Here is a 14,967-nt window from a genome sequence, read left to right on the forward strand (position 1 = left end):
AAATATTATTTGTTTTTTATCTTTTTAATTTATTGCAAATGTCGCCAAAACAAATTTATTGTCAAACACCTCTTTTGAATGTTTACTATTGTGAATGATTTTGCGTTTGCATTTCGCAGCGCCCTCAGTAGACGCTAAATGACATTTCATATTGTGGCTTGGTTTTTTGGTTTTTTCAAGACACAAACACAGGGCACAATTTGTTAATCCTAAGCATTTTTGCACATAAAAACTAGAAAAATAATTATATTACAAGCGTACAATTGTTTTATTATACGGAACATATACAATGGCTAATAAATTGGATCAGGAAACATTGCAGCAAGAGTTGAAAAAGAGGAAAATATGTCGTTTTTGTTTATGTGAATCGGTGTCGAAGCTGAGTAATATTTATATGCGCGATACACGAATAAAAACCTCAGCTCCTTTGCCAATACAAATTATGGCCATCGCATCAATTGAGGTACGTTTGTTAAACTGTATTACAAAATTCAAATATCTCTCCCCAGGCAGCTGATAGTGTACTGGTGCGTCATGGCTATAGTTTAGCAGATCCACATTCCCGCCACAAATTTGTGGTGCAAAACTTTGGTGTCAATTGTAAAACTTTAATAAACCTGACAGGATTGCAAGAGGGTGTTTTTGGCGAGGCATTTCCAACTAAAGAAACACATTTTACTAATTTTAACTCACATTACTAAATTCCCTAAAATCCTTTATTTATTTTTAGGTATTCAGCAATGATGGTATGCCATGCTTTGTCTGTTCCGATTGTACGGCAATTTTTGAATTTAGCTATCAATTCAAACAAGTTTGCAAACAAGCTGATAATCTGTTGCGACAATATCCCTTAACCGGTCAATGGCCTAAGCCATTACCTTTACCGGTGCTGATTCGTCCAACGCAAAATGTCCTCAATAGTAAGCAGTGCACCAAAACCACGCAAATTCGCATGCAGCAGGGCAGCAAGCAATCTCCCTCTCAGGAATCACCAGCCCAAATAAGGAAAATTTTAAATGCAGCACCAGCATCCGATCCTGAGCCACCACAACCACTCCGTACAAAGATAGAGAAGATCGATGACGACGACACAACAATAAGTTTATTGGCAAAACTTGAAGAGACTGACGAAATATCCTTCGACGATATACAACAATTGATGGCCGCCGAAGAAACCGACCAAATAGTTGATGAAACCACTGCACCAGACTTTCAATCAGATATGCCAATTGTCATCTTGGATGCCGGATTGAAATCCAAACCGAAATTATTGAATAAATCTTCTGTTCGTATATTAAACAAGGAGGCTGCCCGTGACAAGGAGCCTCGTTTGAGTCTGCCCAAAATAAAACAGGATTCGGAAGGCAATATGGAAATTGTAGCCGAAATTCTGGATGCCAATCAACCCTATGAAGATGAATCGGATCCCAAAAATGCTGAAGTCATTGAAACCCAAGTCTATCCTTGCCCACATTGTGATCGTTCATTCCCTCTGGTGCAACTAAGGGATTTGCACATGAAGAATCACACACGTGATAGAAAATTCGATTGCGAGGAATGCGACAAAAGCTTCTTTTCCAAATACGACTTGCAAAGACATGTCTTCACCCACAATGGCGAAAAACCTTTCAAGTGTTCAGCATGCGATAAAGTAATGTTTCTATCGTTTCTCATCATATCAAACATGAATTTATGTAAATTTCTTTTTAGGCCTTCTCACGTTCGACTCTGCTACAAAGGCACGAAAAAACCCATACAGAAGTACCCAAGTATATTTGCGTAACCTGCGAGAGGCCTTTCATTTCAAAGGAGGACATGGAAAAACATGCCGAGCGTCATAAGATAAATCGTCCTTTCCAATGCAAGCTGTGCAACAAAGGATTTGCTTTTAAACAAGGCCTGGAACGACATGAGGTGGTGCATTCTAGACAGCAACCCTACCCATGTCAATACTGTAACCAAAGTTTCTCAACTCCCAGCAAATTGGCACGGCATCTAACTGCTCACGCCGGCCAAAGACCATATCCCTGCAAATATTGTAATAAATCATATTTACTATCACATCATTTGACCCGGCATATGCGTTCACATAAAGAGCATGTGGACAAATCCAATGCTGCGTGGTTTATGTGCAGCCGATGTTCGGAAAGTTTCCAGACAAGAGATGAGCTGATTTCGCACTCGTCCACACATGCTGATGCAAATAATCTCTCGTGTTCTCTCTGCAAGGAGGTATTCATCAGTGTGGATGAACTTACAGGCCACATAAAACAGCATTCTGTTGGTGAAGCTTACGCTTGTGAATTTTGTGACTTAATCTTCACAATGGCAGATAAATTACAAGAGCACATCGATTCGGAACATGCCCAAGAAATGGAAGCATATCATGAAGATGATCGTATTCAAGCAGATCGCAGAATGAAGGAGGGGAATTTAACGCAACCGGATGGTATAGAAGAAACTCTGCAAGACTCGGTTAATGAAATACTATTTGATGATACAACAGAAGCAAGTGGAAATATTGGCGAGCAGATAACTATTAAAAAAGGTATGACGAATTGTTTAAACTTTTACATATCCATGCTAATTATTTCCTTTTCCAGAAAAAGAAAATCCGGAAATAATCCAACAAGTTATTATTAAAAGTGCTGCTCCGATAAAAAGGCCGACCGAAGACAATGACGACAATAGCCTCTTAATTCCACTCAAACAAAGAAAAGTTCAAATTAATAGTAATAAATTAATAACTCAAGCAGCAAGTCCAAATACAACACAAACACAATTACGACGCAAGCTACCAACAGCGCCTCAGGCAAGAGAAAAAAATCAACCATCGATTGCAGATTCAATTATGAGAATGCCCAAAGGTATAACCGTAAAGAAAACCACAAGCAATGAAGATAAAATTAATGCAAACCAATCGCCGAACACAACCCGGTCGCCTAGATCTGGAAATACATCATTAAATGTTTCACCATCGACATCATCTTCGTCGTCGTCACAAACAGGTGTTACAAATGTACGAATACAGCGAATGCGTGTTACAAAGGCCCAGGCAGAGCAATTGGTCAAAGAAGGTCGCATCAAAATGAAGGATGGCCAAATGATTTTAAATAAGGAAAAATAATTTATTTATTTTCATTTTATCAGTTTTAATTACTGCATGTTTTTATATAATTGATGTATTTCTATCATTGAATCATTTTCATTGTTTTTTCATTGTTTATCTATTAATTTAAAGCTGAAGTACATAATATATATGTATACTTCGATTTTTAATGGCAAGAGATAAATAAAAACTAAATTTATGCGAAATGTAAAAACCATGTCGTTCTAATTTTTAACAAATCTCGACTCTCATTTCGTGTTTGGTATTTATGTTTAACACATAAAGAATTTCATATTTGACGGTAAAACCATCATTAGGATCTACCCCAACAGAGGACGGAATATATTTACATTTTTGCATTTCCCGGACATTGTTCCAATTTTACTTTATTTCATAATTTTGAAAAATATTTTAATGGGGTGTTTGACCGATTGATTGACATACAACAAAGATATGCAAAGAACGAAATCTTTAGTACAATATTTCCTTGATACAAACAAACATATGTACAAGTCTTTTGTTCTTTTTTCCCTATAGATTTGAGTGCTTTTTGTTGTGAATTTTTATGAAAAACTTGAGTAGGGAGGCAGAATTTTTCTTTTATCTATCGTGTGCTTATTAACCACTCGGCGTCTTACATTAATATTAAATAAATTAATTTATAAAATATTGCAAGTACATAAGTCTACAGGTATGTATTTATTTGAAAACAAATCTTAGCCATAGTATTTCTTGAGGAATAAATTTAAAAATCATGTAAACTTCCCGGAAAATTTATTTACAAAAACATTTTTTTTGTTTAATAATATTGGCATATTATTTTGTGATTTTCGAAAGAAGTCTCTTCATCTGAACAATAAAATTAATTGATAAATGTCGTAAATACACCCCCCATAGATATGTTGTATATCATCGTTCATGTCTGTAAAAAATGTTGAGAAATTTTTCATATCACAGCCGACAAGGTCTATTAATAAATACCCTGGCCTCTGTTGTTTTCATTGAAAGCAAATAAAAAACAATGTGAAAAAGAAGAAATTTAAATAAAAAATGGTCATTGATAAAAATGTGGATACTCTAAAATGTTGACAATTACTAATTTTTATAAAGAAATTTAAATGTCGGTGAGTAGAAAGGGATCTCTCCTTCTTCCTGCTTTTTATCCCTTTGTTTTTATACGCTTTACTAAAAAAACTAAAGGTGGGAACACATAAATCGCTTATCTGGCTGGCTTTTTCGGAAATGAACAAAGGAGCCTAGGGCCAAAAGCGAACTAAGTCAACCTACAACTCCTTTGTTCATCTACGAAGAAGTCAGCCGATGACTTAAGCCAGCCAAATATGCGCTTTATGTATTTCCACCCTAATTTTTCGAAATATATTGATGATGATGAGTATGGGTGGCGCTTTCCGAAACCTAGGTATTCCCAGCCCTACCCCCTGGTAAACATTACCACCGTTCTCCACTAATAAACCAACGTTGTTTTTATAAAAATAAAAACAATAAAAGGGATTAAGCCAGACCATTTGGAAACAACAAAATACAACAAATGGTATCTCCAAAAAAACAACTGTTATATATATTTTAATGTAAAAATTGTTCACGTTAGAATTAACAGGTGCTCTCATAGTAGAAGAATATAGTTAGATGCATCAACGCTTGGGAACATTGATATGTCAACATTTTTAAAATATTTTATTTTTTATATGTTAAAAATTTTAAATGTTTTTATACGACGCAAATCAGAGGTTGTTATAATATGAATTTTTCAACATTTTTTACAAATTTTAATAATTTTTCGTTCAACATTTTCATTGTCCCATCAGCTGTGTCGATACGACTACCTGTATTCTTCTACCATGGGTGCTCTGTTCCAAAACGTGCAAAAATCTACTAGTTTGCAATTTTTTCGATATCAAAAAAGGAATATCGGTTATCGTAGTCAAAATTTGTGCATTCTTGCGGTTCTGAAACAGAGCAATTATAAGGTTGTTGTTGTTATTTATAATTGTCGTTAATTCCGTCGTAAAAGTTGCGGATTTATACTGACTAAAGTCATCGGTCATTCGGAAAATAATCGAGGAGCGTAGGGTGTACGAGTAGAACTATGGGCAGAAATCGAACTAAGTCAACCTAAAACACCTTTGTTCTTTTGAAGTACTTGAGAAATTAGAAGGCTACTTTGGCTGGCTTATTCGTAAAAGAACAAGAAGTTGTAGAGTGAAACTCCTGCTGTCTGCACCTTAACATTTGCTCTGTTCCAGAACTACAAGAATATAAAACTTTTTATTGCAATAATCGATTTTTTTATGATATCGAGAATAATTGCAAAACCATTCGATTCTTGCTGGTTCTGAAACAGGGCAATTTTTACATTGCTCTGTTCCAGAAGAAAGTAAAGGTGCAAGTATTTAAAAAGCTCGAAGTTCGTCTTTGTTCGTCTACGAATAAGCCAGCCGAATAAGCGCTTTATGTATTCCCACCTTAAGAGTTTTTACTATGAAAACCGATTTTTCCTTTATGATATCGACAAATCAATTCTTTAATCAATTATTCGATAGTCGACTTATGCATCCCTACATCTGAAGAGTATAAACAATTTTTATTTGTGAGAGAGAGCATGCACAAAAACAATAGGAGCAACAACTCATTAATTGTAGACTGTTTTGTTTTATTAAATTTTCGAGTTCTGAGTGTGCAGTATTATTACCGCTTGTTTTTGCATCTATAGTTTGGCGATTAATGATGCACTTTAATTCCTTCGAACGATGTTTGTTCTAACAAAATGCATAACCTCCAAAAAATCAAACGTCATAAAAAATGCATTTATCCAGCAACAACAACGACGACGACAATAGCAAAAAACAATAAAAGCAGTTTTGATGTTTGCCCATATTAGTAAACAAATTTGTTAGAAGAAATGACAAAAAACTGTGTGATTTCGGTGACAAATAGCAATAAATAAATAGTGTTTAATCTATATTGTCAAGTGCAACAACAGTCCCGGCCGATAATTCTTGGCCTTGACAATAGGTTGTGTGTGGGGTTATAACCAAAAAAAAATTGGCGTGTCTGCTTGTTTCGTTCTGCAGAGTTTGAATTGTGTGTGCTGTGCAAGCGTCGGCATTACAAGTTTGTGGGTGAAGTTGGAGAAATAGAAAGAATAGTTTGCAGGCAATAGAAAGTAGAGATTTAAACTAACTACTCTACACAATACTTCCTCCAATACGCAGTAGTTTAGTTTTATTTAAATTGCCTGCTCGTTGTTATTGTGTGGTGGTGTTCTTATCTGGAAAAACTAAAAGCAAAAGAATATATAATACTGAATCACATAATTTATTGAATACGAAAAATAAACACAAACAGAGCAAGCACCAAAATGACGGACGACTGCATATCAACCACAACTATTGAATATATAACAAAAGCTACGCTAAAAATGAACACTACTACCCCACGAAATCCAACAGATTCGATTCGCTTTGAAGACGAGATCGGCGATCGACCTGATGCATTGGGTATGGGCATTATGGGCGGTGAAGAGCCGTCTAGTGAAAATAAGACTGCAAACGGTGTGCTGCAAACACATCAAACTAACGGCAAAGTCGTCAGGTAAGTCCTTTTTTTGGGTGTTTAAGTGACAGCTGAACTGAAAACCTAAATTTGTTAGCAAGTGCGATGTGATTTCAATATGAGTAAAGTCCATCCAGAAGTACGATAACAATTTTGTGTCCTTACTATATGTTACTATATGATTATTAATTAAAACAATATTGCATTTGGGTTATAATCTTTATCAATAATGCGGAATAAATGTGTTCACCAAATGATTTTTGGTCACATTTTATATAGACATATTAAAGAAGTGCCGTTTATGCACCAAAACAACGAAAATTAGATCTTGGACAAAAGCCAGGCGGGACCGAATATATGGTACCCTACATCACTCGGCATATTTAGCAGTGTTTCCCATTTGTGAGAAGTAAATCATACCAGTCATATCAATAAATGTTACTCAATGCGCATTACAGCCTCGCCATAATTGGAAAATCAAAGCAATGCATGCTGCATCATTAACATCAAATCGTAGAGAATAACTTATGGGAGCTATATAAAGGGCGATTTTTTAAGGGAAAGTTTTTCCAAAAGAAAACCAGTAAAGAAAGTCTAAAAGTCGGGCGGGCCGATTTTATGATAACCTACACCATTTTGCATATTTAATAGAGATTCATATAGCAAATAAAAAATATATAACCAATCGGATGAACAATATAAATGGGAAATATAGCTATATCTGAACCGATTTTCACCAAATTTGACATATTTGTTTCTAGGCTCAATTTGACCAAAATTTGGGCAAATGTTACACGTTTGGTGCACAATAAAAGACAAATTCGATGAAGATATATATGGGAGCTATATCAAAATGTGAACCAATCTCGATAAATTTTGGAAAGGACATTTCTTTGTAGTATTTAATATATTTCCCCAAAAATCGCTGTTACAGAGTGCGGAGGACAAAAATGTCAAATCGGATGAACAATATATATGGTAGCTATATCTAAATCGATTTCGATCAAATTTGGCAGACTTATTTCCAGGCTTAATCTTGTCGTATATGCAAAAATCTATTCTACGTTTGGTGCACATTAAAAGGCAAATCGGACAAAGATATATATGGGAGCTATATCTAACTTTTGACCGATTATCCCCAATTTCAATAGGGTAAATGACTTGTGCTAAATTTCATCTGGATCGGGCAATAAACGCGACATGTACCTTAAAAAATACATGGATAGACGGACGGACGTTCATGCATAAATCGACTCAGAATGTGATTCTATGCATATAATCAATAAGAATTAGATAGAACTTCGTCTCCTTTCGCCTGTTACAAACAAATGCAATGACATAATACCCTGACCAGCTTGTGTAGGGTATAAACATATTATACACAAACATGTAAAGATATTCTTTATTTGAATTTATAGACCGGTTCATATAATTTAATCTTCAAAGATTATGTCATGCAAATGTTGACCCCGACTGTGAGTTAATTGGTCTATCTGCTAAGTCCAATTTTGGCATACTCTTTCAAACATATCGGCAGATATCTCTCGAAGAAATACTTCATTGTGGTCTTCAAGTGCGTCATTTGAAGCCGTCTCGTCTGTATAGACAAGAGTTTTAAAATAGCCCATCGCGAAATAGTCTAAAGGCATTTAATCGCATAATCTAGGCAACCAATTTACCAGTCCCTAAATTTGGGATGTGTAAAATTTGAAGGGAATCGGATGCTTACTACGCATTTATAAGCGTTTTGGTTATTTCAAATTTTGACTGTTTGTGTGGGAGGTACCAAAAGGAGTGGACCGACATATTCCATCTTCACACCAGATCTTAGGTTAATAAAAATATTGATATATGAGAAAATTGAGGAGAATCGGGTGCTTACTTCGCATTTTACAAGAGTTATAATTATTCCATATGTCGACCCTTTGTGTAATAGCTACATGTTGGAGTGGACCGATATTTTCCATTTTCGCACCTGACCTAGAACTGATACAAATATTGGTATTTGCAAAGTTTGCACGAAATGGGATGATCCTTTCTTTGATTTCTGTGAAAATTTTGACTTTTTTTGGGGGAGATATCAGAAGGAGTGGACCGATATTGCCCATCTCCGGACACACCAAATCGGACACTCCCTTCGAAAGTTATCGTGCACCCCAGCTAGCCAGAAAGACGGACGGACGCACGGACATCACTCTAAAACCATTATTTCGACTAGGCACGTTGATATATACCCCATCTAGCCATATGGCTAAGGTTATAATCAAGGATTAGTGTACCACCTTAACAATTTAAACCTGTGCTGAGGATATATGTCTTGCAGTAAAAACGGATATTTGCTTTTAAGAAAAACTTAAAAACCCAGCTCGAGCACCTAAGAGATTTGGAAAGGACTATAAAATCTCGACATAGACATATAAAGGTGAACACCTAAATCGCAAAATTGAGGCCCAACCGATATATGTTTACAACCATATATTTTGCGGTCCACGAAACCAGTCGAAAAACACTTTATTCGATATGCAAAAATTCGTTGGGAACAGCTGATTAAAAAATCGGTTGAGCATTTGCAAACGTTATTAATTTAGATGAAGAATATACTGAATCCCGCTTTACTGTTATACAATAGTGTCCTTTGAAGAACACATGTCTTTATTTTTATCCTAATTTTCTAATTAACTTATTTAATAAATAATCCTAAGATCCAAATTTTTATTTACAGCTTTGAAATAGCATCTGTTGCCCGCATGCCCACTGAACGTAACGCCATGGAGTATAATATGAATCATAAACGGCGTGGTCACGCACTAATCTTTAATCATGAATTTTATGATATACCATCGTTGGAACCGCGCAAAGGTACAAATGTGGACTGTGAGAAGCTAAAGAATGCATTGAAAAACTTAGATTTCGATGTAAAGGTTCATAAAGATTGTAAACTGCGCGAATTATATAAACATATCGAAAAAGGTGAGTACTGCTGATAATGGCAAGCGAAAGTAACGTAGGGGATAATGATTCATATTGCTTAACGCAATTGAAAACAATTATTTGATGTACATCTAATGCAAAGGTCTTGGTTGGCAATAAAAGTTTATTGATAATAATTTATTTGATTTGTCGTGGTCGAATTTAGGGAAATCTCTTTACTATCTTTATTAATACACTGTGTTGGGAAAACAAACAAATACACCTTAACGAATCATGTACACAGGAGAACCGGTAGAAAGTAATTAATAGCTGAAACAAGTTAATGCAAGCAAGACGTTTCGAAAACGTATTAATTAATTAATTATTTATTTACCTGTACTATGTAGAATTATAATAATACTGATCATTTCAAATGGTTCAAATAGTTACATAGAAACAAGTAAAATTGTATCAGCCATCCTTGACTTATGATTATTTAAACTGTTGACCCTTTATGGGTGGAAGTTCCTAAGCAGTTGGACAATACTGATCAATTCGTATCAGACCTAAGACTTTTAAAAATATTTTAACGTGCCAGATTTGGAATATATCGACTACTTCCTATACTATATATGAGATATGTGCAATTTTTAGGAAAATGTGGAAATATGTGTGTGGTTACAGATATAGCGGACCGAAGTATTCCATTTTCATACTTCATCTAATACAGATAATTTGAAGGAAATCGAACACCTATATCCAATTTTATGCGAAATCATAAATTCCAGATTTATGGTTAAGAAAAAGTTGTAAAGAATCGCCGGCTTGTTTCGCAAGTTATGGCAGTTATAAGTATTGGAAATTGTGAACCTTTATGGGTGATGTACCAGAAGAGATTTGCAGATATATATCATCTTCACAACATATATTTAGATTTGTGAAATTCGAAGAGAGTTGGATGCTTATTCCGCTTTCTTTAAACGTTTTGTTATTCAAAAATCTTGAACAATATGTGGGAGAGGAACCCGAAAAAATGGTCCGATGCCATCTTTAATAACAGATCTTGTGCTTAAGCCCGCTAAGCATACACGTAGAGGAACAGGCAATTAGGAGTTCTCTTCGGCTCAAAGAACTAAACCAATGGCGCAGTCAATCCTTTGGACATTCTGCGTGTAAGGGATGTGGGGTGTTTATATTTCACCACGATTGACCTTTGACCCACCTGACATCCACATACCTGACAGGGACGCCTGGGCCCGTAGCAATTCTCCCTTCCATAGCTACTTATACCGAGGGTTCAAATATGGAATACGCAACGGGAGCTGGTGTCTTCGGTGACAATCATAATATCCGCGAATCTTACAAGGTTAGAAACGACTGTAGCGATACCATTGAAGTTGAAAACTCGGTCAAACCACCCCTGTGCCACCTCTTACAGGTAATACATAGACACTATTCTGAGAGAATTCAACAAAAATGGCTGGACGAAAGGGGATGTAGCATCTCCAGAAGTAGCTGGCCCATGCTCTCGGAGAAGAGAACAAAGTCGCTACTGCCCTTGTCGAAACCTGATTTAAATCACAGGTCACTGCCATCGAAATAGGACAGCGATGATACCGACTACTGTAGAATCTGTCAAGAGACAATGGAACATTTGCTCTGCCACTGTCCAGCACTCATTTACGTGAGACACTGATTGGTGGGGGAACAAGTGTCACATGATTTATCTTCGTTCTCTAACACTGACCCTGCAGTAATTCTTCAATTAGCCAGGAGACTTAATTGGCTAAAGACGACACGGCAACATTTCTAGCCGTGGATTACTCTTGTAACTCTATCTCTATCAGTAAGATCTTCACTTCTTCCACCAGTCTTTTCTTTCTTCCACTTTCTACATTTAGGTTGAACACAATGGACCAGCAGGAGTCCGAGTGGAGCGGTTACCATACGGCAATCGCGCGTCGTTTAACCTAATCTAGCCTAGGCTATTATTTTGTGCTTTCTTTACTGGTTTTTACTAGACTTTGTCATAAGAAGCTTTAATTTAAAAAAAAAAATGTCTATAATTTAAAGCAAATGGGTATGATACATTGGTATATTTTAGGCAAGTTTTCCCATTCGACATTTTAGGAATATTTGTGGCACTAGATGGGTATTCGATCGCATTTGGTTCTTAAAGCATCTTATGTACCTCATATTTTTTCCTTCTTCCTTCTAGAACGAAAAATTTAAGATCAAGAAATACAAATAATAAACCAAAATCGAAATCATTTTAAAAATATTATAAATTGTTCCTTTTCTTTTACATACTCATCGAAACTTTAGCCGCTTCACAAGATCACAGCGACAATGATTGCATAGCCGTTGCAATACTCACCCATGGTGAACATGGCTACTTGTATGCCAAAGATGTTATGTATAAGTTGGAAAATATCTGGCACTATTTCACTGCCCACGAGTGCCCAACATTAGCTGGAAAACCAAAACTATTCTTTATACAAGCTTGCCGAGGTGATCGTCTAGATCCAGGAATAAAACTACAAAAGACTGAAACAGACGGTGAGACATTTTCCGAAATGACTTACCGCATACCGGTACATGCTGATTTTCTCATTTCCTATTCCACAATACCAGGTTTGCTTAAATGAATACAATGCCAATGGAACACTAATGTTTAAAGAGTTTTTTTTTTCATTTTTTCTTCAAATATAGGTTTTTATTCTTGGCGCAATACCACAGATGGCTCATGGTACATTCAATCATTGGTAGAGGAATTGAATAGAAATGGCAAAAAGTATGACATGCTTACGCTCTTGACATTTGTTAGCCAACGTGTGGCTGTGGGATTTGAATCCTGTGTACCATCGCGCCCCATTATGGACCAACAAAAACAAATACCTTGCCTCACATCGATGCTAACCCGTATTTTACGTTTCAACGAAAAACCAAACAAAACAAACTAAATAATTCTCAACTAAATGCATTGCTGCATTTTTCTGTCTCTCTCTCACTCTCTCTCTCAGAAAAGAAAGTGTAATTTTATCAAGTGTCACATCATTGCGTACAAATTTACAACTAATTTCCGAAAAGAAACTGAAATACTTCTATTTTCAGATTGAATATTTAACAACGAAATTTGTTATAAGATTTTTTTTGTGTAATAGAACAAAATTTTGCTAAAGAAAATATATAATATTATAAATACTTATATAGTAAAGTAAGTTTATATATACTTAATCACATTATATACAAACATACAAATCATGCATTTTTAAGCAATAATACAAATTGTTTGTGTTCCATATCTATGTTTCATGTAACTCTTTGCTGGCCTGGCTATTTTGTGACAAGCTGTAAACTGTTATATCAGTTTTATGAAAAAAATTGCCTTTAGATAAGTTCTTATGGTCTCTCTGTCAATGAATTTCCAATTAACTTGCAATCTTTTTTAATTTTAAATATTTCTTTAATATTGCCTTCCACAAGAAAATGGTTGCCATTTGTTAATTTTAAGATATTTTTATAAGAAAAAGTGTTTCTTAAATAATATGAATATGATGTACAACAAGTTTTGTCTTTTCTTTTGGGTCATTGGTCATGGGTCGTCTGGGTACAAATACTTTCATGCAATATCGAAAACAATGTGTTCGAAATGAATTTTATTACGTCAATTTTTCCTTGATTTAATTGAAAATTTCGATAGAAAATTTTTATAATTTAAAATGGGAATATAGAACTTTTACGATGTACCAATTTTGGAGAAAATTTGATACTCCCTTCGAGGGTTGTCGTGCGCCCAGCCAGACGGACAGAACTAGATCGGCCCCAAATGTCCTGAAACCATGAGGCCTTATCAAAATGATTTATACGCTTGGTAGCATAAGCCAAAAATATAATCATAATAATCAAAATACCAAATATCGGGAGCCCAATGAACGGAAACCGATTGCATGCAAGACTTGTGGTCGCATGTTTAAGATAAAGTGAGCCTAACGCACCCACATGGAACGGCATCGTGATGAGAAGAATCTTATGAAATGACAAAAATGTCCACGCACCTTCCATCTATGGCGGCTTTACCTAGACCATTACCGACTATTTAATTGAAGAAAATAACCTACCCACTGAGAACTCGAAATACAGATGATATGGTTAAAAATTAGGATCAAAACACTCGAAATACCGAAAACCAGGAGATTCCTTTACAACATCTTAGGGGACCACAACCAAATATTGTGATCTCTATCTTGATTTTAATTGCTAACAGGCAGAGGACTACCTTACATCGACTTAGAATTTTATGTTCATCACCAATATACAGGGTGAGATGAAAAAACTGCAACCAACTTCAGACTGCTGTCATTTCTAAGCCACTAGTCCGACAGCTGTAAAATTATTCCAGTGACAGCTCATTATATTGTGATTTAATTCGAGTGTGGTAGTGTGATTCTTTATATTTGGCTGGAAAACCACAAATGGCTATCGCTAGAGCACTCCAGCGTTTAAATGTGAATAAATCTTTTGTGTCTCGTACCATCACACGTTACCGTGATACTGGTAGCGTATCCCGTCGTCAAGGAAGTGGACGGAAGAAAAATGTAACATCAGCAGAAATGTTTCGAAAAGTAAAGAAACGACTTGATCGAAACCCCCGTCGCAGTGTCCGAAAAATGGCTCGTGAGCTGAACATATTGCAATATTCCATTGAAATTCCAAAAGGTGCAAGAACTTACACCGCAAGTGAAAGAAGATAGACCTAAAGGAGCTTGGCCGAAAGTGGTGAACTGCCGAATTTGGGTTTCTCCGATGAGAAAACATTCGTTGTCCAGCAGTTTTTAAACAAACAAAATGATCATGTCTACTTGCCAAAGAGGTCAGCTGAAAATGTGCACCTTCGGTTGGCCACCAGAACTCAAGCCATGGCCATGGTGATTGTGTGGGCCGCCATAACAGCCGATGGTCGCTCTCCGCTCGTATTAATCGACCGTGGCATCAGAATATATGCCGAATATTATCGCGAAAATATTCTTGAGGGTGTATTAAAGCCTTGGGCTTATCGCACTTACACGCGCCACCCAAGAATGGTTACAAAATCTCCGGATACTTATCCGTTGGACTATTGTGTCTGGAGTATTTTGGTAAGCAAGGTTGACACTAAAAAATACCAAAGTGTGGATTACCTCAAGTAAGCGCTTCGCCAGGAATGGGCCAAAATACAGCAGATCAATATTCGGGCAGCGTGTGTCGATTTCATTTGCCGTTTGAAGGTCATAATTCATGCCAAAGGTGACCAATTCGATCAAATCTAAACTTATTCTATGATTTGATGCTATTTCCGACATTTTTTGCTTTCATCCAATAAAATTTAAAAACAT

General features: G+C 36.0%; 3 protein-coding genes across 3 annotated transcripts in view; 2 read left to right on the forward strand and 1 right to left on the reverse strand.

Annotated features, from left to right (window-relative positions):
* LOC101892653 (troponin C) overlaps nucleotides 1-14,967 on the reverse strand; it is a 519,923-nt gene that overhangs the window by 113,953 nt on the left and 391,003 nt on the right. The gene's annotated exons all lie outside the window — the stretch shown is intronic.
* Nucleotides 149-3,323, forward strand: LOC101895180 (zinc finger and BTB domain-containing protein 17). The gene is made up of 4 exons (XM_005177598.4): nucleotides 149-463; nucleotides 731-1,651; nucleotides 1,711-2,548; nucleotides 2,604-3,323. Exons 1-4 carry the CDS (start codon nucleotides 290-292, stop codon nucleotides 3,125-3,127), a joined length of 2,457 nt encoding a protein of 818 aa, XP_005177655.1. The 5' UTR covers nucleotides 149-289; the 3' UTR covers nucleotides 3,128-3,323.
* Nucleotides 5,699-13,160, forward strand: LOC101893570 (caspase-1). Its single transcript, XM_005177588.4, has 4 exons — nucleotides 5,699-6,721; nucleotides 9,405-9,652; nucleotides 11,918-12,226; nucleotides 12,305-13,160. The coding sequence occupies exons 1-4, from the start codon at nucleotides 6,489-6,491 to the stop codon at nucleotides 12,553-12,555; spliced, it is 1,041 nt and encodes a 346-aa protein (XP_005177645.1). The 5' UTR covers nucleotides 5,699-6,488; the 3' UTR covers nucleotides 12,556-13,160.

This window comes from Musca domestica, unplaced genomic scaffold (genome assembly GCF_030504385.1).
Source record: "Musca domestica strain aabys unplaced genomic scaffold, Musca_domestica.polishedcontigs.V.1.1 8, whole genome shotgun sequence".
Taxonomy (NCBI): domain Eukaryota; kingdom Metazoa; phylum Arthropoda; class Insecta; order Diptera; family Muscidae; genus Musca; species Musca domestica.